Below are 27,836 nucleotides of genomic sequence, written 5' to 3'. Positions count from 1 at the left end.
GCCAGAGGGGAGGGGGGGGAGGGCAGCCCCCGCCCGGCTCCTCCTCCGCCTGCCCCGGCGCTCTCGGGCGGGCGGCGGCCGCCTCCTCCTCCCAGCCCGGCGGGGGCGGCAGGGCCGGGCCGGCAGCCGCGGCGGGGTGCGCGGAGCCCGGGTAAGCACATGGGTGGGCGAGCCGGGGGTGGCGGCAGCCGAGCGGGACGGGTCGGTGAGTTTTCCCCAGGCGGCAGCGCCGGGTCGGGTCCAGGGGTCCCAGCCCGACCGCCGCCCGAGCACCCGGGTCCTCGGGGGTAGCGCCGGGTCGGTCCCGCCGGCGGTGAAGCTTTCCTGGCCCCTCCGCGGGGTGCTGGGGGGCAAAGGGGGACGGCGGGACACCGCTTCTGCGGCAGGCATCTTGCAGCCCGGGTGCCGGGCAGGATCAGGGGAGGTGATGCTAGAAGGCACCCAAAAGCCCTATAGCTCAGCCGAGGTCCTGTCCCAGGTCAGGAGAAGACCTGGTAACAGGGCAGGGTGAGCCCCAGCCCCTGCGTGTTTTGCCTTTGGTCCAGTTGTATGGTGCCCCTGAGAGCATAAGCTTTGCTCAGTAGAGGGGTTTTGGTTATTAAAATAACAAAAAAATCCACCACACAGAAACCAGACCTAGCCCATGTTGTAATGCTTTAATTAACTTGTTTCTAGCAGTTTTGGGGTGCAGCCAGGGGACAGTGCTGAACTTGCCAGGGCAGGCTTTCAGACAGGTTGTGTCTCATGTCCTTAGTGAAAACCTTTCTGCAGAAGACAGAAAGATGACTTTATCAAGCAAGAACTGAAGGACCTGGAATGATATCTGTAATATGCCCAGACGCTTGTACTTCATTGAAGAAGTAGGAGTAGCTCCTGTCTTTGAGTGCATACAGCAGCAGCTTTTCCTGATGTGGTGTAATGGCTAGACGAGGAGACTCTGGCTGGTTCCCAGTTGTGCTACGAATTCATGGACCTTTGTCCCTTTGTGTCTTGGTTTCCACATGTGTTAAAGAGGGATGGCGATGCCTTCCCCAGTGGCCTGCAGTGGAAACAGGGAGGTGGCAGGACCCTGCTTCCAAGTTATCTGGGAAAATGTGAACAGACATTAAAATGTGACCTGGAAATTGTGAAAATGCTTTCACAGGGGCTTCTGCTAAGTTGACTTCTGTTTCGTTTGTTTATTTTGCATAGTGAAGATGAGGCATCACTGGGAGACAAGACACACAGCCATGTTTTCCCACTTTCTTCAGAGAGGGCTGTGCTGGAGGGGCCGTGTGAGTGCTGAGCCGTTCCTCACGGACTGTGTGCTGGGATAGTTGACCACATCATCTTTGGTGTGCACTCCTGAAGATGTCTGGGTCTTCTAGGAAGAGTCTAAGAGGAATAAGTAGATGGAATGACTTAAAAAAAAGTCTTTTCACCCTACCCTAGTTCTGCATGAAAAAAATGTGGGAGATTTCCACTTTTTAAAGCTTCTTTAGGAAGGGCCCACAGACCTCTGTCCCAAAAATACATGCAGGCAACAGCTTGTATGGGCCTGCAGGAGTGGTGCCATGGAAAAAATTCCCAGGCTGTGGCTTGTCCCTGGGGCTCTCAGAGATGCAGCAGGAGGATAAGGTGTGAGTTTGGGTTGGTCTTGTAAAAGGCACTCCATATGTGATGATCAGGAACATCTTGGCATCATGTATGCTGAGATAAGGACAGACTGTCTCACATTCTGAGAATTAAATTGAATACCAGAGATGTCAAAAAAAGGATTTTTCCTCCCTCCAGCCTCTGCTGTAGAGGATCTTTCCAACTGACTGGCTTGAAAAGGTGGAATCTTTCTTCTTCTGCAGTATCAGGTGTTGGGGAAGGACAAGCCAGAATTTTATTTCCTCAAGAGGAAGCTTGTTATAGCAATCTATGTCCTCATTCCTGCCTGTGGTACTATGAGGTTTGTCCTAAGCCAGCCGGCAGGTGCCTGTGGTTTGAGGCCTCGCTTCGTTAACAACCAGCTTGATGCTCTTTGGCTAACGATTTGCTTCTGCCACAGGCAGCGAGCTCCCCTTCCATGCTGCCAGGAACACGCTGCTGCGTTCTGCCTGTGGGGGAGGCTCTCAGGATGGTGATGCTGCCAAGTGAAGTAACAGGTTTTTTGCTGTGTGAGATTAGGTGACAAACCTAAGATCTTCCTGTCCCTCTGGGAAGCTTTTGGACAAAGGCATCTGTTTGGTGTGGTGGTACTTCTAAGGAATAAAGCAGAGACACATCTTGCTGATAATGCACAAGAAAGCTGCCTGCTGCAGGGAGTGTAATTCTCTCCTGCCTTGTTCTTTGGGAACCATTTACACCAGTGTGGTGCAGGTAGATCATTCGTTGATCAACCTCAGGTGTGGATGTTTCTGGCCGGTACAAGGCAACACAGGTCGGGCACCCAGCTGTAACCTTCCCAGATTTGCACAGCTCAGGACAGGGGGTGATGGGGGACAATTACAGTAATTGTACTGGAACCCATAGCCTTGAATTAGTAGTTCCCAGTGGGGTATGTGATCGAGTTATCTGCATTCTTTCATAACCTTAATACAATTAGAGTGTTTGTGTATTTTTTTTTTATACTGCCATTGGTTTGTCCTAAGACACCATGTTCCTACAGATGGCTGTGCCCCTTTTCTTAACCACTCCACAAAGCATTTCTTCCCAGCATCCACACTAGCTGCCTGCCGCTGCATGCAAGCGCCGAGTGCTTACCGTGCCCAGGCAGGCTCTGGCTCCCTTGGGTGGTCTTGCACGTGGCATCCAGCAAAGGATAAAAAAAAATGAGACATTCATGGAAACACTCCTGTTGCTTTAGCCACAGGCAACATCAGTAGTGTGAGCACTTCTGTCAGAAAAAACTACACAATAAGTTTAGCACAAGCTCTTGGGTCAGAAAAGTGTCTTTTATTCTGTAACTCGTGGGTTGTACAGGATCTGATCTGTGTGGATTTTGACGGTACCCCATGTGAGCAGTGCTGCACGATCAAGGTCTCTATGTACAGGAGCCCTTATTGCATGGGAGAAAAGAGCCTGTCAAAACAGTTCCTAGCTGCAGAACCAGGAGGGGTGAATAAACAAGCTGGTTTTGCAGAAGAGCTTATGGAAATTTAATCTTGTTTATCACTTGAAGAAAAAAATTGTCAAAAGTTTTAGACTGATGTTTGTTTTAAGGAGAAGTTAAACGTGTCCCTGTTGTCGTCCTCTTCCCCTGCTTGGTTTTGTCTTGCGCCGTTAGCTGTCCCCAGCCGGGGCAGTGCCCGCAGCCAGGCAGAGAGGACACCTGGAGTTCCTGATAGAGGTGGCCTGCTGCCTCCAAACCTGGGCAAGAAGAAAAAAGTAAAAATTACTTATGGAAAACAGGGGGGACAGCAAAAATTGGCCTCCTCTCTTCCCTCCCTACAGTTAAACATCAGACAAGCCCCTCAACAAGCTGCTGCCGTGTCCTCCCCAGCAGACAGAACAGGGCTGAAGGGAACCACAGAGATAACTGCAGTGATGGGCTCCCTTGGCTTGTTAAGAATCTGCTTTAATGAATGTGAGACATAATCTTTACTGCTTTTTTCTCCTACTCTTGAGTAAAAGGAGGACAGTTTGAAAAATGAGCTGGAGGTGCCTTTTGTTGCGAGGCAGGTCTCTGATATGAGAAGAGGTGGTAATTAATTAAAGCAGCTGAGTGGTACCTTGAAGTATTTTCTTATCCCAGTACGAGAGTAACATTTGCCTCAAAGCAGTGCACGTGGTATTAGCTGTTGGGACAACTGTAGAAATGGTGTGTATGTGTTTATGTGATACACGCGGTAGTGTTTTGTGCCAGGCAGGTTGATCAAGGTACATGGCATCAGCTGCAAGCCTGTTTCCATTTCTTACAGAGACACCAGCCCATGGCATGTTCGGATCCCTTCTCGGCCATGCACTTGCCCCGCAGCTGGGCTGTTGGACCTGGTTCCGCATCCAGGTGACCACAGTGGTCGGTGGTGTTGGGTTCACTGTGTTTTCAGATCACAGTTTGGTTCTGTCTCGTTAGTAAGACTAAGCAAGCTCAGGTATTTTGCAGAATAGTGAAAGACATGTTGGGAAGATACTTGTCAAGAAGAGCTTTTCCCCCTTCTCATCTCTCTCCTCCATGTGAGGTACACATGGTTACACTCTTATGTAGCTTTGCATAAGTTGTCATATTATTTATGCGGCCCAGTGAGGATCTGGGTACAAAAAATGTGTGTTTTGACTGAGTATGGTTAAAAAAAAAGATTATTATTTTTGACTCAATACTAATGCAGATATTTTTGAAATTCCATTTCTTAATGCCCAGGAAGATAAAATGAAAAGGTCCTTCACTCACCACCCCATCCACCCCCCAGCAAAGCTGCTGTCTAAAGTTGCTCTGCTGCTGCTAATCCTGGGCTGACGCTGATGAGCAGTGGGTGATGATGAAGCTTTCTTTCAATTCCTGGTGCTGGGAGTCTAGCTGGGCTGAAAGGCAAAGAATTCCTCCTGCAAATTAGTTGATTTGAGCTCAGGATAAGACTAAGTTGTAGAAACATCTCGACCTGTCAGTGTTTTATATGAAAAGAACCTGAAATCCCCCTGCACCTGTCACATCTGGTTGCAGGCAGGGGCTTGTCCGCCTTTGGGTGTTGGTGCTATGGAATGAGCTCCTAGAAAGAATGTCCTTGGGGCATGGCAAAAGGATGACCTTACCTCTGTGGCATGTGCCAGGGCTTGAAGCTACTGAGGGACACAAGGGCTTCCTTGATGAAGTCATGTTTTGTGCTTACCTCCCTTTATTTAAGCAAGCTTGGGATCTGTTAATTTGGCAGCGGCAGTCTGGGAGGATGCGTTGAAGGGTGGTGCTTGTAAAGCACCTAGGGCTGGATAAAGAACTGCAAGACACAGAGTGGTTTTGTGTCTATAATCCCTGATGACATGTCTTCAACCCCCTCTTCATTCTGGACCCATGCAGTTAACTGAGCATGGCCTGCTGAGCATCATGGCCTTGTCTGATGTGAGGGGTGTGAGGGTCTGGGATGGGTGCTAGAGGTTCCCCTGGCAGAGGGAAGGGTCGGAGACTGATGATCTAGGACGATGCCCATTGCTTCAGGTGTCTCACCTACTCTCCTGAAGAGAAAAGCCTGCCCAGAGGAGTTCCTGTTTCTTAAAGCTTGGCTTGTGTCCTGGAGTTTGAAGTGTTATGTGCCCCTGGACTCCCAGGAGCACCTGTAGGAGGGTCTTCCCACCTATGGAAACACAGAGGTGCTGACACCCAATTTAAAAAACTGGGGAAACTGAACATTAAATCCAAGGTCAAACAGTAAGACAGAGAGAGGAACGACCGCTCGGCTCCTTCCTCTGGCCAAACGTCTTCCTTCCTGTAGGACCTGATACAGGGGTGCGTCCGAGGGTGATAGCAGTGGAAGTTTGGACTAGGACAGGCAGTGTGGGGGCCTCATGGGACACCCCGGGAAGCCATTTCCTGACCCCCGCTGCTCTGACGCGTGAGGTTTGCCAGATTATGCTTTCAAAATTGGCACCTGGAGCCATGGGAATGGGCCTATTTTGGTGATTTCACTGACAAGCATCAGTTCTTCCCAGCTGCTTATTAAATATATCATTTGCTGCAGAGACAAGTCTTTCCTGAGAAAAAGCCCTCTCTATTTTCTTGGAAAAACAGTTGGTTAATAGAGCTAGTTATCAAGAAGTGCACTTATTTAACTGTGTGAAGAAAATCTGCTTTTGCAATGACAGGCAGATACTCAGCGTGAATCTGGTCAAATTTGCTCTAGTGAGTGCACCCAGTGCTTTTAATCTGGAGAAAAAATAAATATACGTGTTTTAAATGGAAAGCCACGGCCTCTGCTAGACATGCTTAGTCTAAATCTGGGCATGCTTGGAAGTGTCACTGAAGTCCACTTACGATGTGATGGCAGCCATGCTGATTTCAAAGGAAAAATGAGCAGAAAATTGACTTTGCTGGACACTTATACATAAAAACGTCTCCCTGGAAAGCCGGTCCTCGGAAAATGTAAGAAACGAAGGAGCCCATGGTTGAGCGTTGGTGCGCGCCCGCGATGAGGAAGGGCAGCAGTGCCGGCCATGGCAGGCCCGGGGGAGGTCCCCCTCTGCTGTGCTCCACAGCAGGGACGTCTCGGCCAGAACCCCAAGCGATGGTGGGGTCAGGGGGACGCAGCTCTGCCCCGTGCTCAGTGAAGCCCCAGAGGAACTGTGTTTGGCCCTCCACCAGCTCCCCGAGGGCAGCGGGGGCCCTGGTGGGACTTGGCTTTGAGAGGGAGGAGCGGTGAGGAGGGCGGAGGGGGAGGGAGGGAAGGGGGTCGAGGTCCGGGTGGCCATGGAGGGTGGGAGAGGAGGGGGGGGGCTGGGCAGTCCCTCCCTCCCTGGAAAGCCTGCTCTCTCCAGTTTTGGTAGGAAAGGAGGTGAGTATGTAGGGAGACTTTCTTTTCTGTTGTTCCTTCATTTTCATGTTTTTTCCTTCTATCTGTTTCCCACCCTTCTCCCCAGGGTAGGAGTTACTTTTGCCCCCCAGACCAAATGTTTCTGAAATCATTGTATGAGACAATGAGCCAGGAAGTTGATCAGCTGCAGGTAAAGAAACCAGCTTTAGGAATTGGATTAATATTCCTCTTTATATCTTTTTTTTTTTTTTTCTTTCAGATTTGTCACCATGAGCCTCTTGTCATTTGAGTCCATCTGCGTTGTCCTGCTTCCCCAAGGTACGTATAAAGTCGTCGTTTTGCGTCAGTGGTTTCTGCCTCGGATACTTCCCTGTTTGCGGCTGGAGTTGTTCGTTCCCAGGAACAAGAGCCGAATCAGGGCCTCTCCAGGAGGTTTACAGATAAACCTCTGAAATATAGTTTCACATAGAAGGGGAGAAAATAATACCTGAGAAACAGCTTTTCTGAGAATTCAAACACATGTGACTGATATGTATGTGGAGAAAGTCTTTGATATGGGAAAAGCTGATGTTGTTATAATTAAAATTCATAGATTTCTCCAGTGCAGTTATTTGATGTTGCCAGTGCTTATGACTGCAATCTTTGGAGCCTAAGCCTGGCCTAGCTCTTGTTCTCGTGCTGTCCCTGCATGCAATCAGCAGAGGGACTGTCCTTCCATGTGCTAGAGTCTGGTCCTTGGCTCTTTTTGTGCTCTCTGACTGTCCTGCTAGCGGGAATTTCCTCCCATAGGTACGCTGTGGTGCTGTGTCACCAAATTTTTTTTTTGCGAGTCTGAAATCTACAGAGCAAATGAGCAGTTTTGCTGCTATAGATGAAAACCTGCATGTCTTTTTTTTGTCTTTTTTTTTCTTTTTTTTTAAGGCAGTTGATGGGTGATTATCTGTTTGATCCCACAGTTTTGCTGGCATTGGGTATACAAGAAATTCATGCTGACCAGGAGATGATGGGCAAGATCTCAGCTGCTGGCCAGTGTAAGTTTGTTTTTTAAAGCAAATCATCTACTTTCTGAATTCCTTCTTTCTTTGTTTTTCTTGTTTGTTTGAGGGTTTTTAAAAATTATTATTATTATTGTTGTTTATTGGACCCCATTTGGTCCGTAAAGTCCCCAGCAATGCTCTGGCGAGCACAGCATTGTGGGTGCATCTGGCTTTTCCCCTTATTGGTATTAACTCTCCTGGGATGCCACCCTACTCTGTTTTTCCCAAATTGCCTATTTGCCAACCAGCTGGCGCTTCTGCCAGATCCTTCAGAGCTTGTTTCAGGCAGTCCTGATTTAAGGAGCTGTGTTTAATTACAGACTTGATTTGCCATCAAACCTCTCACGTGGCTGATGTGTTCAGGCTGGAAAGCCAGCACCAGCCATGATGCTGTGACTGGGGTTGACTGGGCTCTGGCTGGCCAGCAGACCATGTTCGCCTACAGGTCCCTTGATGTACATGCAATTGGTTACTTATAAACTGTATCATGCATTCTCCTGCTAGCCTCTGTTTTCTGTTGTCTGTCTGTCAAGTGATAAACCACGTCTTTCCCTATGCCACTCATGCCCTCCAGCCTCATCCCATAACGCCATGTGTTCACCTCAGACTTTCTGTCCTGATGTGCTCTATTTGGACGTTTCTCACTGGTGCCAATCACCAGGAGCCCTTTGGTGGGCTGCAGACATCCTGCTTATGAGTCTCTTCCGTGGCTGTGCACCAGTGCAGCTGCAACACGGAGATCCCCGGTCCTTGTACCGCTGAGCTCCAGAGCAACCTGCAGACCATTTCTCCCTGCCGAGCCCATACCGGGATGGGGGCACAGCGATTTTCTCTGTGCGTGCTTGGGCAGGCAGCCGTGGTCAGTGTCTGCAGGCAAGTGCCCGGGTTGTTGCATCTCCACATTCAGATGGGCTGTGAGGGCAAGGCTGGCGAGCCAGGATGGTGCTGGCCAGGAGGCCGTGCTCCAGCTCATCCCCAGCGTGCTGCTCCGGGGCAAGGCTGGTTGCCCTGTTAGAGCAACCAGTGACCCAGAAGGGAATGCTTTGCAGCTTTCAATCCCTCATAATCTGCTATTAGAAAACCATAATTATAAATTCAGGTTTTTGCTAGCAGGAATGATTTGGAAAAAGGTAGCGATAATAAAAAGATGATGATGATAATGGGGATAGAGAAAGGCCATGGGCTAAAAGGGCTCTTGAAAGGTTGGTGTGCTTGCTCCCAGTATTGATTCTGGATCCGGTTTCCCTGAAGTTGGTTCTGGTAAATGCTGCAGAGGTGACTTCAAAATTTCTGCATAAATGCTTTGAAAGCGTCTCTTCAGAGTCTGCAGACTGCCTTTTTTTTATTTTTGTCAGTGAAATTATGGGCTTCACTGCAGCATAAGCACCTCAGGAACTTGTACTTGGGAGCAGTAATGTTCATGCAGGCAGGGGTGATACAAGGACGCATCTCTGAAGATGAGATGAAAGGCAGATTTTTGTGAAACGTGTTTCTGTCAGTGCCTTGGAGCTGTTCAGAGAGTGTATGTTGAGAAAAATAAGAACATATTTTGAAAAATGTGCTGCAGATGAAACACATCTGGCTCTGTGGGACTCTGTACATTTTCCAAGCGCCTTCTGGATTTGCATCCGTGCCTTGGGCTGGGAGAGGCGGCCAGTCCCACTGGACACGGCCGCCTTTCCCCACTGGACACGGCCGCCTTTCCCCACTGGGCACGGCTGCCTTTCCCCGCTGTCCACCCCTCCACATACTCGCCAGGAGAGCGGCTCTCTCTGAGGTTAATGATATCACTGCATTGGCTCCTTGGGCTTGCTGCTCTTGTGCTTTCACTGAACTGCTAAAGGGGACCTGAAATCTAAGGTGAAAGTCTTGCAGACTGTGAGGGCTGAACTGGCACTGGTGCTGGTGCACACCAGAGCAGCAGCGTGTGGGGGGTTTGGGTGGTGAACACGGGGCTGTCCCAGTCCATGCTCAGCAAGCCCATTTGTCTGGGTTTTCTGCTGTTGGCTGTCTGCTTCTGGAGAGTGAAATTCAGGTTATTTCTTTTCTTTTTCTTTTTTTTTCTTCTTTTTTTTTTTTCCCCCTGCAAAATCTGCCTGTCTGGATTCTGCAGTCACCTGCGATCCAAGTGTGAGTGCAGTTTCACAATGTACATCTTTTTCTCCTAGTGATGCAGTGCTCTGCTTCCTTAGATGTCCTTTTCCTCTTGGATGGCTCCTACAGCATTGGCAAAGGAAGCTTTGAAAGATCTAAGCACTTCGCAGGCAAACTCTGTGATGCCTTGGACATCCATCCAGACAGGGTGAGTGTCAGGAATGTCTCATTTCAGTTTCAAGCAGCCTGGCAATGGGTGGAAAGGCCAGTGATAACATGCTGAGTGAAATTGCAAAATTCAAAGCAGCAGCTACCATGGGCTCAGAGTATTTATTCAGAAAGATGCAGTGAAGGTCTGTGAAGCAGTGGGACTGGAGGACACTTTTTGATACTTGATTTGATGTGGGGTTTTTTTTACTGATTGTTATTTTTGGTTTGGATGCTCGTAGATTAAAACAGTTGGATCTTTTTGTTGATTTTCCCTGTAAAGTTGCAGAATTAGTCTCTGGGAAGTTAATCGCCTTTCTGTACAGATGTAAATGATACAGTCTGCTTGCCCTGCTTCTCCTGGAAGGTCTCTATTCCAAAATAAGCCTAAAAGGCTGGAAGGAAGGAGTTCGTTGCAATGCACTAGCTGTATACTGAGGCGTTTGGGGATCTGTATGCTGCCGTTGGTCTCCAAGATGTCATTGCACTCCCCACCTGCTAGTGGTGCAGTGCCCTTTAGTGCTGGTACTCACCAGAGAGAAGAGCACAGGACTGGCCAGCTGGGACTGCCAGCTGGAGCCCAAGTAGCTGATGTTTACAGATACCCAGTATAAAATACACTAAAATAAACAGATAGGTGTGGCTATGCCAAGTTCTTTCCTGTCCGTTTCCTATGCCAGACCTTGGCTCAAATCAAAGTCTAATTTTGGGTGGTGGGAGCAGCACCGTACAGTCTGGGCTCCCTCAGGTCTTACCTGCTTCCCTGGAGCCATCCTTGAGGCACCTCTGGGCCTCAGTGATGCATCCCAGGGTTTGTCTGAGGGGATTTCAAGCAAGACCCAGCTGCAGTTTCAGCTGTGCATCCAGTCTCACATCACGCTATCTCTAGCCAGGCGTCTTGGAGCAGGCTGGGATGGTTGCTGTACTTCGTTCTGTGCTGGGGCTTTTCCAAATGGGAAGGTTGTGGCAGGGACGCAAAGGCAGGAAGAGGAATCTGAGGCAGGATAGAGCGGGTCTGGGCTTGTGGCTTTGAGGACCACTGGTTCATGTCTGATTCTCCTGAGAGGTCGGGGAGCGAAGGAACAGAGGCAGGTCTTGTGTTTACTTCTGGTTCTCATGGCAGGGATGCTTAGACTTGCACCCAAAAACCTCCTCCAGGCCAACTACCACCACTGCTCAGGGTCCTAAAATCAAAAGCTGCTGCTCTCCCCCTGTTGCAGGGTCCTTCGGAAGGAAATCACCATTTCCCCACCATCATTTTCTCATCTAAAATCTCTCACTCTTCAGATCTCAGCTTACAGCCACACAGCACAGGAAGCTTTCTACAGCCTGGGCAATGATGGTGAGGAGTCACAGCGCATCTGCAAGGCTTTGAGAGATGCGAGGTGGTTCAGGTTAAATGGGCATTCACTTTTCGTGGCTTATACTGAATTGACTGAAAGTAGAGACTTGCATCTAGGGACCAACTGCAATGTAGGCTTAGGCAAAAGAAATTGAACATTTAATATTTGCAGATTTGGTGGGTTGTTCTTCTACAACACCATCCTTCCCCTAGTTTTTCTCTTAATCCTCACATAGCCTGGACTGAAAATCAGTAGCCTTTTCACCTTTGAAGTTCTCACATTCCATAAAACTTCTTGTAAGGCTTCAGTGAAATATTCTGGATGTGTTGCCCAATACAGACAATTTTGTCTGTTTACATTTTCAGGCATTTTCACCTATAGAAAATGATTTTAAAGGAGGTAGTGGAAAAATAATTGGTTTGTGTTGCTTACTGTGCTCTATGCCGGAGGGAGCTGCTTTTAGTAATGGAAAGATTGCCTGCACAGTGTATGAATGGCTTGGTATAAAAGGTGTTATTTATAAACTACTGTCCTCGAGGCTACTAGCTGCTGTGAATGGATAAATATAGATCTTGAACTGTAACTGCAGCAGAGGCTCCTGTTGTTTGCAGATGAACTTTTTTGTTTTGTTTATAGTCTGTATAGGTAATGCTATGGTTTGTGCTCTTTTTTGAAGTTCATTTAGAGAGCCAGTGGCTCAACATGGAAAACAGGGTTTTTTTGATACAATTTAGTCTTTCCAAATCTGTAAATTGATCACAAGAGTAAAACTCTCACAGACACCTTTCATAATCTTTAACCTTTTCTTTTAGGTCCGCGTGGGAATGATACAGTTTAGCTCAACTCCTCACCTTGAATTCCCGCTGGATTCATATCTAACCAAAGAAGAAGTGAAAGAGAGAATCAAGAGGATTGTGTTCAGGTCAGCTTACTTTACAGCTCTTCTCTTTTTCTGGGCTATGAATGATCTCTGGACCAGTTTGTTGAGGTCTGCACATTTCTGCCTCTGCTGTGCGCACACCAACGTGATACCCCCAGGGAAGGGGGTGGATGAAGAGTGCCTGTGGCCCAGTCTGCTGAAAACATGCAATCTGATCTGTCTTTATTGGTGCAAGTTGATAGGGCAGAAAGTTCTCAGTGTCCCGGTATAATGTGGTAAATAGGGGAGAGTTTTCCGTCACTGTCTTGGCAGGTCTTTCTGTCTGTTTGTGCCAGATGGTGGGTTACGTCCTTCCAGGGAAAAGCATGGCGTTCCCAGATGGCTGAGCAGAGGCAGGACAGCGTGCACCTTGATTTTTTGGTAGTTACAATTTCCTTTGTCCTACGAGGCAGTGATGAATTGCTGGTCCCTAGATATCTGTGCACGTGTGTCTGCTGAATTCAAGAGGATCAAGTTTTCAGATGGAAACCTTTTCTCTTCCTGAATATTCGGGCTTGGATGGCTTCCCACGACCTCAGGAAATGGAGCCAGAAGCCCAAAGAAGCACTATCCTTAGAGCGTCTCAAAATCCAAACTTTTCATCTCTGAGAAATACATGTGGATCTACAGAGGATGACAACCACCCCAAAATAACACTTGTTTTGATGATAGATGAGATACTGGTATGGCCTCTGGGTTTCTGCTCTTTCTTCAGCTGATCTGCATTATGGCTAAAGGTTAGCTCAACATTTCTCATGGATGTCTGCTGCTCTCGGCATGATGTACATATTGCAAGCAAATGTGATCACTTTTAGACTTTTTCAAGCAAGATCAGTTAGCTGGGTTTCATTGTATTGCTTTTGATAACCTTATCAAATCAAGAAAACCTCTCATGTAACGTTACAGGAAAAACTTACCAGAAAACAAGATACACTTCTCCTCTTTGGCTGTCACTTAAAAGTCTGTGAGAGCAGAGAAAATGAAGCAGTGTTTGGTGTCTGGCACTGGAACTCCTTGATGACAACACATGGATGCTGACAGATCAAACAGAAATAATGACCTTGTGCTCAGCCATTTCATCTAGTTTAAATGAAAAGCTGACATTTCAAAGTAGAGAAAATAGTTATGGATGGATTCCAGTTGGCTTGTGAAAAAACAGGGTGTTTGACATCTTGGTTGTGAGGCTCCTTGATGTGCTTCTGATGAGCCTTTGGCCAGCGAGGTGCTTTCTGACTGGAGCCCTGTGCTCTGGGTGTGGGGCTGAGAGCACTTGGAAGGAGGCAGCACCTGACTGAAGTCACTTTTGTGACTTATTTGGAGACTGTTGGTCTCTCTCTGTGAATCTCATCCAAATAGCTTTTGAATTCCTTGGCCAATTTCAACAAAATTTGGTGGTGATCTCTAAAGCTAAATTTCTTACCAGTTTCTTTCATACAAGTCAATGGCTGGTTACAAGAGAGAAACCTTCTTCGTTCCTGAGGAAAGGCAGCAGGTAAAGTCCACATCTCCTTCGGCTTCAGAAAATCCTTATTGGAGTAATGCCTTAAACACACATCTGCTGTGTCAAAAACCAGTGAACCTCCAAATGCAAGTTGATAAGAAACCAAATTTAATGAGCTTTGGTGCAGACACTCTTTATTAACTTTTTCTAATCTTCAGGGCTCACATGCACACATCTTAGTGAGTTCATCAAGATTTAGTCATCAAAGTGACTATGCACAATATATTTTCCCTCATGCACAGCACTTTTCACTGAAGCGTCTGACAGCTACTGACATCTGGTCAGGAAAAGGCAGATTTGGACATGCTATGAACACATGGTCATTGAGTATGCTTTGAAATGGTGGAGTGCAGAGGAGGAAGGACCTAAAGAAAGCAGTTCAAAGCAAAAGGGCCTGGCAGGTGCTGAATTAAAAAGTTTCTGTGAAAATCAGAGGGTAGATGGAAAAGAATGAACTTGGGCATGATCAAATGCTTTTTTAGAACAAGCAAATTGGGAATCAGGTGCTAAAGCAAAATACGGATGTTCAGAAAACAAATAGGGTGTGTTTGTGTCGACAAAACCGAAGGACAACATGATGCATCCAAGAAACGAGTAACTCTTGTGGTTTGATTCCTCTTGCTCTGGATGGCAATAAAAGCAGCCCTAAAAGGCAGTCATGGGAAGTGATTTATAAGACAGATCCTTGGACAGAATTAGAAGACAGCTGGAAATGTCCGTTCTGATCTAGTGGCTTAATTGTCAACACGTCTGAAGCGTGTTCCCAGTGAGCTGGGCTCTCTCTAGTATCAAATGTCCAGCTGGGCACGGCACGTTACAGATCTCTCATGCTGTGCAGATGGAGAAGTACCATGAAAGGATCAGGGAGACTCATGTCCATGCAGGATTTATCCCTTTGAGATAAGCAAATATTTAACTCTCCAACAGCAAAGAGAGATAATGTGTTGTAGGCAGAGATCAAAGCTGGTGACAATAGCTGAAGAACTTGCAGTGTAGGTTGTCCTTGTTTTTTACAGAGAACAAAAGGCTTTTGCCCAGTGTGTTGTGTTGTAGCAAGGTCTTAGCCTGTTGATGACTGGGTTGGGAACGTAGGTGGTTGGTGTGAAGCTTGAGTTGGCTTTGTCAGGTAGGTGGCAGCAGGGGCTGGGGTGCCTTGGGTAGCCTAAGTTTCTGAGTGTGGGAGGTAGATAAGGAGTTGGGGCTGATTTCACCCAGCCACCTTGGGATCCAGCTGCACAGTCCACCAAACCTCACCCTGCAAGACAGAGATGAGACCATCTCTTACCTCCTCTCCAAGGTCTCTGTTAGGTTACCCATGGCTTTTGCTTAAATAGTACTTCAGTGTTTGGCTCACCATGTGATCATTCCTGCCTCAGCCTGGCAGAGATGATCATTTTATATATAATTTTGATGACATTTCATAGTACATAGAACATGGAGCCCATTCTTGAATAGGCATCTCTAACACTCATTTAAAGTTAAGTCTTGAAAGCAGAGGAGGACAGTCCCTGCCCCATGGAGCTCACTAGCAAGAAATAACTAGAGTAAATGTGCAGCCCATAAAAACAACTACACCTTGTCCTTCCCCTCCTAGACTCTGTGTATGTATAGCACTTCCCTTTTTATTCCCTTCTGCTTTATTTTCAGCACCCTCTGCAATGAGGGACTCCTTCCCAGTTCATATCCAGTATGCCATCACCAAAGAGACCCTAGTGCTGTGCAGACACTGGCCATAACCCTGCCTGCCTGCAGTCACCATGTCTTGTCTTGGGTGCGTTCTTCTTCCAGAGGAACCTTTCTTTCCATCCCCCTGGGGCTTTGTGGTGATGTGCAGCATACCTCTCAAACAGACAGCTCTAGAATCTACAGACTCAGCAGGGCAATCATGCTCTTAGGTTAAAGAGGCATCCAGCAGTCAGCAAATCTTATTCTTTAATAATCTCACAAGAAATGAGTCTCAGGATTTGTAAAGCATCTTTGACTAAAGCTGTTCTCTGGCAAGCTGTAGCTTATTTTCTAATACTGCATTCAAGGTTGCTTTTCCTTGGGAGTTATTGCACAGCTGCAAGGCTTGATGTCTGCTATTCCCTAACGCCTAGCTGTAGCCCAGTTTACCTGCTGGTTTATGTCACCATTGGCATGTGTCACCATTGGAATGTACCCCCTATGGCACCTGAGTCCTGGTGTGGGTTTAGTACTTTGCTGCTGAGGGGATTGCTGAGTATTGAACTAATCACTTTCTACCTCAGAAATATTCCCTCCTCCAGGGCAGAATTCAAGATCTGCCAAATTAGGGAGGTAGCTGGTTCCTTGCACCACCAGAAACTGCTTTTGTGGGGCCAGGCAAGAGGGAGTAGATGGTTTTGTGGGGAAGGACCCAGGTTCAGTGCTCAAATCTGCCTCTGTCATCTTTGGTCCAAGATGACACTTGTTTTCATTCCTTCAGAGGTCAGCTTGCAGACCCATCTATCCTGGGCCCCAGGCCCACTTCTCTTCAGGACCACACCATCAGTCAGCTCTTCTGAGTAGATGGATATGTGCACATTTTCACAGGATCATCTGATGCTTTTACAAGTCTGGCCCTTCATCTCTTGACATCCCATTCATTTGTAAGCAAAGGATGGCAGGACTATCTTCATCCCACTCTTCGAGTTACCTGTATTGAAAGAAGTTTTTGACAGGAGACACCCCCAGATGAGCTCCATGATAGCCCAGACCTCAGCCCTGAGGGCTCCCAGGCCCTGCCAGGACTTCAGGACACTATTGCAGTGCGGGCAGTATGAGGAGTAAGGCAACTTTGGCATCTGAGCCACAAATGAGCTGAAGTGGATAACTTGTGCCACGTGTTAAATGGCCTTGTGCTTCTTCCAGGTGATCCCATCTCCAAAACGAGAAGTGACGGGTACAGCTTGTGTGAATGTCAGTGTCTGGTGCACCTTCTCTATCATACCAGTGCTGCTGGCAAGCAGCCAAGCAGATGAGAGTATTGCTTTTTAACTGAGTTTAGCATGGGTTGAGACAATTGGAGCATCAAGTGGCTTTTCTTAATGTTTGCTTTCCTCATGTAGAAGGTACTGGCGAAGCCCTGAAGAAAGCATGCCTTGTGTTCAGTCCTTCTGAGTTTCCAGGAATACACTAAGAAGCTTTCATCATTTGTATTTTCAGGAGCTTTACTACAGGATGGACAAATGACTTTTTGTAGAAAATCGAATTAACCTGCAGATCAACCAGGGAGAAAAAGACAAGGAGACTGCTGGACTGGTGACAAGCTGGGACGCATAGCTCCCTGCCTTAGCTCTTGGTCAGAGAACAGCAGAAGGTCCCATGGAGGGAAAGGGATGATATGTGACAAGAATTTATAGCACATTTATGCATCAAGAGAAAGGAAACCACTTTGAGATGTTGGTCTTTGTTCATTATGCCCACTTGTACTGTGTTTCTGATTGGAATACAAGAGGTTGTTGTAACCAGCTTTTCCACACAACTCTTAAAGAAGTGACTGCAATTTTCAGGTGGAAAAACAGAAGCAGCTGATACATTTGTCGAAGCTGGAAATAGAACTCTAATATCTGAGAGCTGTGGTTCCTGCTCCAATTGCAGAAACACCCTGCTCTGTGTTAGAAGGCTTCTGGAGACCACTCTGGGTTGGAGAGGAGGGTGGTAAGGATGAGTAGATAGGACCTGTGGATAGTAAGATGACAAGAATGACAGGATTAGACATCTCTGTGGGTGTGTTCTGTGGCAACAGGCAGAAGTATGCTAAGTTTCCCATTACCAGAGGGTGGAAATTTGAAAATCAAATGTTAAATTCAATAGCAGGAGAAAAGCTTTGATTTCTGCTTTTCTGATTTTTATCTCCCCTCTTTCTAGAGGTGGGAGCACAGAGACAGGTCGAGCTCTGAAGTACGTTCTCCGCAAGGGATTCCCTGGTGGCAGAAACTTGAGTGTCCCTGCAGTCTTGATCATCATTTCGGATGGAAAGTCCCAGGGCAGTACCACAATGCCTGCAATGCAGGTGAAGGAGAGACGCATCACGGTTTTTGCAGTGGGAATCAAGTTTCCAAGGTAGGAAACTTTCCAGAGAGTGGAAAATGGAGGCCCAGCTAGCCAAATGGCAAGTCTTAGTGAGTGAGGGGTGGTCTTGTGCTAGATATGAGTTTTGGAAAGAGAAAAGGGGAATGTTTGGGGTAACAGAGGGCATGGAGGAAACACTAGTTTGGTGGCTGGTGTAGAGGGAGGACCAGAGCTGGTGAAGGAAGCTCTTCTACTGAGTAGAGCTGTGCTATTGCCTGAGACTAAACACACCAGGATCTTGAAAACTGTTTGAAGGGTGTCATGGTTTGGCATCAGCTCTCTGCTGCACAGAGTTTGTTTTGACATTCAGTTCTTTGGGGATGACTAGGCGGTTGAACTCCCCCCTTGCTCGGCAGGTGGGAGGAGCTGCATATGCTGGCTAGTGAGCCCACCGAGCAGCACGTGCTCTTTGCTGGAGATGCCGACGATGCTGCCAATGGCCTGTACAGCACACTCACCAGTTCTGCCTGCAGTGCCACTGCTCCAGGTAACCCCTGTCCTGGCTCTACCTTCATGCCCATGCTTTAAGCTTGGACTGTGTTCCTCAGTGAGAAAGATGAGGCAGTGTCAGAAAGCATACAGGGGAATTAGCAGGTGTTGCACTTTGATGTAACCTGCTTCTGGTGCCCAAACTGGATGGCATGCTTGCCAGCTACCTCTCCAAATACCTGCAAGCTGCAGGATCCTAAATCTTTCTATGTCTCGATTTGCCTCTGAAAATAGGAATATTGGTCCTTGCTCATGTCACGGGGGATAGAGGGATAAAGGCAGTTGTGTTAAATCTTCTAATGGACTTGGCTGTGTGTTAAGGGGAGGTCACTGAGGGCTTGCAAGAGATAGAAAAGATAGAACTAGAGTGATCCAGAGGTAGAGGAAAATCAAATACATGAATGACGAAGGCACCAGAGGGGCTGAAAAGTTGTCACTGAACCCTGACCTCAGCAGTGCAAGTTTATTAGCAAAGCAAAGGAGGCTGAATAGTGAGCACCCCAGAAGGTGGGGTAGGCTGGTGAGCTCGTCAACAGAAAATTTCTCTTCTGGGTTTTCATGGAGGGCTCCATGAAGCACTGCCTGGTCTGCTGTTGGCAGGTAGATGAGGAAGACCAACCCATTTCAAAGTAGTGCTCTACTCCCACACAAACTTTGTATTTTCAGGCAATTGATCCTAGTTTGGATTTGTTCTTTGCTACAGGCTGCAAAGTTGAAAACCACCCTTGTGAACGCAGGACCCTGGAGACTGTGAAAGAGCTGGCTGGAAACTACGTGTGTTGGAAAGGCTCAAAGCAGCCAAATGCAGTGCGGGCTTCGCTGTGCCCTTTCTACAGGTGAGATGGACATCCACATCTCTAAGAATGGGGCTGAGAGAATACGAAAGAGATGGTAATAAGGCTTTTATCTGACCATGACTCTTCGCTGGGATGCAGATCCCTCAGAAGAATAGTGCAAACATGGTCTCTAGACCTAGGAAGAGGCTCTCCTTGCTCTTACCATTGACTGATCTGAGAAGCAAAGGGTAAGAGGAGGAACATTTTACTCTTCCTGTTTCAGGTGGAAGAGAGTCTTGATAAAACACCCATCCAGGTGCTTCCGAACTGTATGTTCAGGTAAGACTTAGCCTTTTTTAAAATTGTGTTTACAAAGCAGGAAGGGTAATAACTAAAGAATAAAAAGACGGGGTTTTATTCTCACTTCTAAAAATTTTGTTCTGAGTGATTGTGATCCATAGCAAGAAGTTGATATTATGTCCTGGGTTTTTTTTGTCTCATGGCTATCTATGACCAAAGTTTTTCTGGATTAAAATATCTGTCCGTCATTTCACGTTCCATTTGAAGAGCCAGCTAATCCTCATCTGCTCGTGTTCCTGGGGCAGAGGCTTGCACTGCTTCCCAATGCCTGCGGGGAGTCACTGCTCTCCAGCTAGGGGAGTATGCAGCGAGAAGCCTCCACTTACTCACTTGATACCATGAACATTGTCGGTTTAGCAGGGAGCCTGACACTTACTGATTGCCGACCTGTTTTTTTCACTCTGGAGATAGCTATGGTCCTTGAGTTCTGCCCTTAACCCCATCTTTTTGAGGGTTCAGGCGACAGTGTCTTTATTTTCTTTGTCAGTACAGCATTGTCCAAGCAGCAGGCCAGACTCTGATCCCTTCGTTCCTGGTGTAAATCTGACAGGGCTGCATGACGTTTAGCGATTCTGTAGTTACACAAACATAATTTCATTGGTGGTGTTCTGAGGCAAATGAAGCGAGGTCACAGTCTGGTTTGCTCTCTTCACCATCCCAAAACGGAACAGCCGTGGAGGTGAGGGTGCACATGGCCCTGCGTTAGTTCAAGCTCTGCAGCAAGAGGGGCAGAGGTGTGACCCCTTTTTCACTAACAGCGATGCTCACACTGGGATGGGAAGGGGCAGGCTCCCTGCTGACTCCCTGTCTTTCCCTTCCCTGGTCCCGTTTAGACCCTTGTGACTCCCAGCCATGCCAGAATGGGGGCACGTGTGTCCCAGAGGGACTGGACAAATACCACTGCCTCTGCCCAGTGGGGTACGGAGGAGACATCCACTGCGGTAGGTGTGAACTTGCGCTCTCCCTCCTTCTTTCTTGGCTGTGTCCTGCCTTTGCGATGCCTATGGCACGGCCACAGGGACAACTGGGATTGGGCTGCAGCCTTTGGGTTTTTCTCTGGGAGCCAGGCCGAGCTTTCTCTCATGCTGGTTATGACTGTGTCAGGCCCAGTGACTAGGTCTTGCTGCTCAGAAACCTTGTGGATCCGGAGAGCACTGATGCTGACGGTCTCACCCTGGTGTGGCTGCCTTTGTTTCTAAATGCAGGTGCCACGTGAGCAGCAGAACAGAGAAATTGGGAGAGATGCATAGGTATGTCTGTTGGTCCCCTCCCTGCATGTATGGTCCCAGGAGGGACTCCTGATTTTCAGGCTTCAATGTAAGAAACCCAAGAAGGTCCTGATCTTCAGAAAATGCTTTGTACTTCCCCCACAATCAAGACTCCTGCTTTAAAGTGTCTCAGGGTGTTACAGATGAAGGTCTGGTGCTTGGGCTTTCTCCTTTCTCCAAAATATGGTGTACTGAAACCTGGAGTGTTTTCCCCAGAGTACTAAGAGAGTGGAGTTGTGATTTCTAATTTGAAGTTTGCCACCCAAACATTCAGGAATCCCCCCAGATTCCCACTGATATTTCCTGTCTCTAAAGGCTTATGCGGCATCTAATCAAAATAAAGCACACCGTTTAGGTTACTGGATGCAATATCCCTTCTCCACACCACAGGGCTTCTAGCAGGCACCAGCTGAGGTGCCCAGCATGCTTCTCTTGTTGCCATGCTGATGACAAATTGTTGTCTCCCTTTTCAGCACCAAAGCTGAGCCTTGAGTGTGACGTGGATCTCCTTTTCCTGATGGACAGCTCGGCAGGGGTCACACTGGAAGGGTTCCTGCGCTACAAGGCATTCCTCAAGAGGTTCCTCCAAGCAGTGATGGGTCAGGACTCGCCAATGAACGTGGGGGTGGCCCAGTATGATAACAATGTCAAGATACCCATTGAAGTGGGCCAACACAAGGATGCATTCAGTCTCATGAAGAGCATTGATGCTTTGAATTTCAGTGGAGGAGGAACCCTGACAGGCAGAGCCCTGCAGTACATTGCACAGCATGGTTTTAGGAGTACCCCAGTCTTTGCAGACATGCAGGATGACCTCCCACGTGTGGTTGTCTTGCTCACGGACTCCAAGTCCCAGGATCCAGTGGCAGAAGCTGCTAAGTATGCAAGGGACCGAGATCTCTTCTTGATCGGTGTAGGCAGCAGCTTCATGAAGGCAGAGCTGACCAAGGTGACTGGCAATCCAAAGCAGACAATTATCTACTCAGACCCACAGGACCTGTTCAACAGGATCCCGGAGCTGCAGAGAAGAATCTGCAATGTGGACAATCCTGAAGGTAAGACCGTGATATGGGCATTGCGGGATGAGTTTGCCAGCCACGAGGAGGTCTTCTGAACTCCACTGGGGAGGAGGGAAGGACAGAAGGTTGAATGTCCTTGTTTTGTTTGTGTCAGTCACAGATCCAGGGACTAACTTTCTATCACTGCTTTTTATGGTGGATCTCTATTGGTGTGAAGGGGTCATAGATCATCCTTCACAGTCAGTGATCAGCAGTGATTAATTTTGTCCACCATTCCCCCCCGCCCCTGCTTTTTTTTTTGTCAGAAAGGAGTATGTATATATTCTGAAAAATACCATGTTTGCACTCTCTTATCCAGGCTGCCAGGCGCAGTCTCTTGATTTGGCATTTGCATTGGATGCCTCGTCTGGAGTTGGCCTGGAGAATTTTCTGCGGCTGAGGAGCTTTGTCAGGAGCAGCTGTTTGCACTTCAGCATCAACCGGGATGTCACCCAAATTGCCCTTGTGATCTATGGCAGCAAAGCTCACACTGTGTTCGCTTTGGACACCCACACAAGCAATTCAGCTGTCCTCCAAGCCATCAGCCAGGTGCCTTTCCTCGGGGACTTGGCCTCTGCTGGCAGCGCCTTGCTGCATATTTATGGTGATGTGATGACAGTGCAGAAAGGAGCAAGACCTGGTGTCAACAAGGTGGTGGTGATGCTAACAAATGGGGATGGCATGGAGGATGCAGCTGCCCCAGCTCAGCAGCTGAGGGACAACGGCATCTCGGTATTTGTGGTTGTCCTCGGGGACGCACGAGCGGATGTGCTGCTGAGGGTGGCTGGGTCTCCCAACTATCTGGTCCACGTCTCCTCCTATGAAGACCTGCAGTATTACCAAGGCTTTATCATTGAAAGAATCTGTGAAGGTGAGAGAATGTCCCATCCTTGCTCTTTATGCTGGTACCACCAGCCATTGTTATCATAAGTTTTCTGAAGCTTTACCGAGTGAGCTTGATATTATCTTTTACATTTTACAGGCGGGGAAACTATGGCATAGAGATCTGCTGTCTGTCCAAAGCAATCCTATAGGAATAGGAACCAACTTTCATAAGATACAGCCCAGTGGGTGAAGTTGGGCTTAGTGTGACTGACTCTTTCCAGCCCTGCCAGGTCTAGGTTCTGCTTTCCTTGGGGGGGGGTGGGGGGAAGTTTGCTCTTTCTCTGATGTTGCTTTAAACGTATAGAATTTTGCTGTGCATTACTGTACCCCCTGCAATGTTGTATTGCGGGGCTTAGGGGGGACAGATTTCTGCAGCAGTGTTGGTCGCTGGGTGAAATCTTTGCTGTCTTGTTCAACAGGTTTGTGCCCAGGTGTTTGCAAAGTAGTGGGTCTGAAACCTCATCACTCCTGTTCCTCCTTAGTGTCCTGCTGCTGAAGTTAGCATGTAGGCTCTCCAGATGTTGTTTGTGCTGCACAGGATTTAATCCTAAATTCAGAATCTATCCATTATGAAGCCTGCAGACTGTTAAATTGAGGCCTTCAGATACCTTGCAATTAATTTTGTTTGCAGGACCAAATCCTTATCTCCAAAGTATTCAAGAGGGAAGATTTTTTAAATACTCATGTAAAAGCTTACGGTTGTGCAAAAAAAGAAAAAGAAAAAGGTGCACTTTCTTCAAAACTTTGAGGCCTGAGGGCCAGTCCCCAGCTGGGAAAAAATTGACTCTGATACCAAGTTTGAAACACTTGCATGCTGAGTGTCAGTGCCTGCTTGATGGAAAACAGCTTTTCAGAAAGGATAGCAGCCCTGGTTCACAGACAGTGGTGGCAAAGTGCTCCTAGTCAAAATGCCATGCCTTGTTTCTCATTCAAAATAGTCTGAGTTTTAACATCTAGCTATTTGCTTTTGTTATGTTTCAACCTGTTTGTAAGATCACATGAAGAAGCGTGTTGAGCTTCAGCACAATCAAAGGTCCTTTTCATCTCTGGGCATGCCCGTGGCTCCTTCAGGGTTAGAAAGAACTACAGGGCTGTCTCTTTGGGGTGAGTCTCCTGGCAGGTTCTGCAGATAGTTTCTACCTGGAGCTTTTCAATGTGCTCTATTGCAGTGGTATTTTCAGCTGTGTTATTATAAAAACAATCTACTGTACCCTGAAATTAACTGCAACGCTATGGATGAAGGGGAAGAGATGGCAAGGTTCAGTGAGTTAGGGTAATAACATATCATTTCCTGAGACTGAATTGCTGCTTTCATTTCATATGCAGGTAATCGCTCTTTGTACTAGATAGGCTGGGACCAAGGGCGATGTAAAGATAAGCCCTTCATTCAGTCTTCTACTCCAAGTCCAAGACTCAATAACAGAATCATTGTCTGTGAAGGGACTTTAAAAAATTTGTGACTCATGATAACAGTATGTGAAAAACAGACCCTGCCTCTGAACACCTGAAATTCCATATTTATTCTGAGGCTCAGCTGGAAAGAGGCCAGAAAAAAAAAAAGATCCAGGCTCTAAGAGAAAAGATTCCAAGCGTTAAATATATACGAATCTGAGTAATGGAAATACAGACTCTTGGGATCATCAAAAGGTATAATCCCTGAAGTGCAAGAAGGTTATTTAAGATGATACTGCATTAACAGTAGGCTTGAGTTCAGAGGAATGGTGTCGGGGTGGATGATTCCCCCAAACAGGGACCATGGGGTTATGCTGTGGGACAGCCATGGAGGGAAGTGGTGGATGCATGGCATGTGGAGCAGAGCTCCATGGAAAAGCTCTCTGGGGAGCAGCCAGCACCTGGAAGATGGGTGTCGGGTCCCTGGTTTTCATTGCCAGTGGCTCTGCCAGCCTGTGGTAAAAGCAAACGTGTCCATCCCTAGGGATACAGTCAGGCAGGACCCCATCTGAGATGTCCCATGATGACAGAAATGTTGTTGAACCCAACTTGGCTCCATATAAAATCAAGAGGAACTAAAGATTGAGATGTCTCAGATATAGGTTTTGACTGTCAAAAAACTGAATTTCAATGATAATTTTGCCAATCAGGTGTAGGTTGAGAGCTGATGTGCATATACCGTTACCTGTACAGGGAGAACAAGCACAATGTGTGGTAAGCTGTAGTGACTGTCCTGATGGATAATGGATAGAATTCACATTCTTTCCTTCTTCCCCTTTTCCTACTGCCTCTGTGTTTTTTCTACCGCAGAGCAAAGGGCAAGACTAGCAGCTCCAGACTCTACACCATGTAGTTGTTCAGCAGAGGAATTTCACACCGTTACCAACACTGCGGTGGAATTGCCAGCAGACTGGAAGCAACTCCCTCTGGGATGCTGCTACTTAACCTAATGTATTCACAGCAAGGCAGCATGAAACACTGCCAGCCCTGCTGACAGCTGGGCTCGGCTGTGTTAACAGGGTTGGGAAAGCTGTCACATACTTCACAAGAACAGGGCTAATAACAGCTTGGGCCGTGATTGCAGGCTTTTCTCTCAAACCTCCAAGAAGCCCAGAAATTTCTCCTCTGTTATTTTCTATTCATGCCCTTCCTGCTTCCCAGCTGACCTCTTGTCCTTGCTTTTCTCTAGTGGAAACTCAGGTTGTCTCCAGGGCAAAGTGGGGTTTGAAATGCAGTGCTGTTTGGTGTTGTAAACTGCTTGGAGCAGGCCATGTGTCTTGCTCAGTATTGGCAGTGTCTAGATGTAGGAAGGCTTAGAGGTGCTCATGTGTCCAGTGCACAGCTCTGAAGATGCTCCATTTTACTTTTCTTTGATATGCAGCCTAACACGATGTCACTCTTAAACTTTATTAGGAATATTATCCTCCAGATTAGAACATCCAGCAAAGCTGTTCTTCCTCTTCTCTAGGTTAAACACAGAGGAGTTTGTCCTCTGTGTCAAGATGGGGTTGCAAGCTTGGACCCTCTGCCATGTTAATGTGGTTTTCCAATCCCATTAGCCCTAGATGACATTTTTTGATGTCTGAGTTAGATAGTTGCAAAAATATATATATTTTTGCAGCATTCCTGATGGATGTGGGTCCTAGACATTAATACTCTGTGCCTGAGCCTGCTGTTCTGCTTGTGTTTGTTGCAGAAGCAAAAAGCCCCGTGAACCTGTGCAAACCCAACCCATGCATGAACCAGGGCGTATGCATCCTTGGGCCTGGGAGCTACCGGTGCGAATGCCGTGGCTGGGAAGGACCCCACTGTGAGAGCAGTAAGGACCAGAGCATGGCAATCGCAGATGAAGTCGTCCATTCTGCCCAGCCCTTGTGAATGGATCCCATGTCTCCACCTCTCCCTTGAGCAGAGATGTAGCTATAACTCTTGGACAGCTGTTTGGTGATGGGGATCTTGGTGCTGACATGGCCTCTGTCACATGGGAAATGGAGAGATTTGGGCTGCTGAGGGGAACAAGGGCTTCTCTCCAGAAGCTGTGCCCAGTTTTACACATTCACTAAGAGGGTTGACTGTGAGGTGACCACAAGAAGGTCTAATAATTTTGGTGATCTTCTTCCACTCTGTTCTGTTCTTCTTTTCCCTCTAGAAGAAACAAATCCTCCTTGACTCCTGGGGTGGAAAGCTCTGGCTCCCTTTTGATAGGAGTAAGCTGTCTCTGTTGGAGTGTGACCCTCTATTGCTTCCAGTGCTTTCCATGGTGCAAAAGCCTCCCCATTGCCTTCCTCCTCTTCAGCAGGGGAGCAATGGCTGGGAGGTGGTGAGTCTCTGGCTCCCTAGAGGTGCTCCTGTGCCCACAGTAAGAAGTTCTCAATTAAGTGGGTTTCTCCTTTGCCCAATATTGTGCTCTTTACCTGAGCCCAGGAGGTTTGACTTCCACCCCATGGCCTCTAATGTCTGTCAGCTAAGGCCAAGCAGGTGTTTGTTGGGTTGTAAGGGACTGAACGTGAGCTTATCCTTTGGTCCTAAAGCCCTTATCTCCCATGTCTGTGTTTCTGTTCTGCAACAGGAGTTCTCCGGGGCGATTCTCCGAGATCCCTGGTCCTTCTTCTGCACTCCCGTGTGCAGCAGAGTTCAAGTGGTTTGCAGCACTTCTCCAGAGCCTCCCAGCACACCAAAAGGCACGTGGATCAGAGACACTGATGCGCCGAGTGCTCCAGTTCCAGGAACGCTTACTGCCACTTGCAGGAACGATCCAGCAAGCCACCATTGTGATTGAATTGCTCTAGCACAGGGACTGTGCTGAGGCCATTCCCAGTTCTTCCTTGCACAAACTGGGCTTTCCAGTGCTCGCTCTCTTTTTAAATTGAAGTAAACGTTTTTGTTTAAGTATTTATTATTGGCATTTTGTATTTCCTCATCCAGATTCTCATTCCAGGGATTTTTTTAAACAGACTTTTTGAGAGATCTTTGAGTTAATCTAAAAACATGTAGAAGTCTGAGCAATTCTGGATCCCCTTCTGAAGGGGGCTAGCGTAGATTACGCACTGGCAGCCAGATCCTGGAGTGAATGGTATGTTTCATGCAGGAAGGCAAATAAGAGGAAGAGGAAGGAGAACTAATTACGAGCCTCCATTCTGTTTTGTAAGTTGTGCATGCTGCTTTCTTCTCTGCTTTTATTTGGAGTGATTGAATAGGGTTTAGCTTCATGGGCGTTTTGTAGACACAGATTTTTGATAAGGAGAGGTTTGAAAAGGATTTGTTTCGCAAGAGATTTCCATGGTTTATGCAACTCTAAAGCAGATCTGTGACAGTCACTGTGTGTTGCTTTTAGTAGGTGTGTTTTCCTTCTAGATTGGACCCAGGTCAAATCCAGTTACCTGTGCTGCAAACACATCAGGTAAAGGCAATCCCCCAACCATTTCCAAACAAAGGTCTGGTCTGTTGTAAGCTCTGGACAGAGCTGTAGTTTGTACCATCCTGCTGGTCGTTGGACCTTGGTCTGTCTGCTTTCAGGTTTAACTCCATTCCTCCCCTTCCAGCCTCACTCTTACTTGCTAGTCCCAGTCTGGCCTGGAGGGGACAGGACCAGGACAACGTCCTGAGCAGCTTCACACAGGTGCTGGGAGCAGAGCATGGCAGGCAACATGCAGGTCAGAGGAGGAAGAGGCCTGGACCTCTCCTCCCAGATGCCACCCACCCTTTCCTTTCTCCTCCTGCTGGCCACCTCTTTGATCTCTCCTTTGCCAGTGCATGTTTTGCTCTTATTCCTTCTTTTTTTGCCCATTCCAGGTCAAGTCTCACCTCTTCTTTTGATGCTGTTTCCATTGCTCTGAGCTTTGCCGTGTTGCTTTGTTCTCCTTTTGGAGCTGGCTGGTGAGAACAGTGTATTTGTCCTGGCCTGAACCCAGATGGGTGAGCTGAATGACATTTCTGCTTCCCCTCATT

The 27,836-nt window shown here is 47.5% G+C and overlaps 1 protein-coding gene across 4 annotated transcripts; it reads left to right on the top strand.

Moving 5' to 3' along the window:
* Nucleotides 1–108: 108 nt before the first annotated feature.
* On the top strand, nt 109–26,660 carry VWA2 (von Willebrand factor A domain containing 2). Of its 4 annotated transcripts, XM_075757496.1 has the most exons (14): nt 109–151; nt 6,685–6,743; nt 7,382–7,456; nt 9,631–9,764; nt 11,919–12,028; nt 17,397–17,591; nt 17,957–18,087; nt 18,793–18,925; nt 19,149–19,204; nt 20,059–20,166; nt 20,967–21,548; nt 21,871–22,422; nt 25,585–25,707; nt 26,458–26,660. In XM_075757496.1, exons 2-14 carry the CDS (start codon nt 6,695–6,697, stop codon nt 26,589–26,591), a joined length of 2,382 nt encoding a protein of 793 aa, XP_075613611.1. In that variant the 5' UTR covers nt 109–151; nt 6,685–6,694; the 3' UTR covers nt 26,592–26,660. The 4 variants fall into 4 exon arrangements, with proteins under 4 accessions (XP_075613611.1, XP_075613610.1, XP_075613612.1 ...); XM_075757495.1 differs by lacking the exons at nt 109–151; nt 6,685–6,743 and having other exon boundaries at nt 7,290–7,456; XM_075757497.1 differs by lacking the exons at nt 109–151; nt 6,685–6,743; nt 20,059–20,166 and having other exon boundaries at nt 7,290–7,456.
* Nucleotides 26,661–27,836: the final 1,176 nt, after the last annotated feature.

Source organism: Balearica regulorum, chromosome 7, assembly GCF_011004875.1.
Source record: "Balearica regulorum gibbericeps isolate bBalReg1 chromosome 7, bBalReg1.pri, whole genome shotgun sequence".
NCBI classification, from domain to species: Eukaryota; Metazoa; Chordata; class Aves; order Gruiformes; family Gruidae; genus Balearica; species Balearica regulorum.
This window is presented reverse-complemented; position numbering and strand designations above follow the sequence as displayed.

Bases quoted from the DNA above. Each gene is read 5' to 3' on its own strand.
- VWA2 (XM_075757495.1), top strand. From the start codon at position 7,297: ATGAAAACCTGCATGTCTTTTTTTTGTCTTTTTTTTTCTTTTTTTTTA. The intron at 12,029-17,396 runs GTCAGCTTACTT...CCCTCTTTCTAG, and splicing joins ATCAAGAGGATTGTGTTCAG to AGGTGGGAGCACAGAGACAG. The intron at 21,549-21,870 runs GTAAGACCGTGA...TCTCTTATCCAG, and splicing joins CAATGTGGACAATCCTGAAG to GCTGCCAGGCGCAGTCTCTT.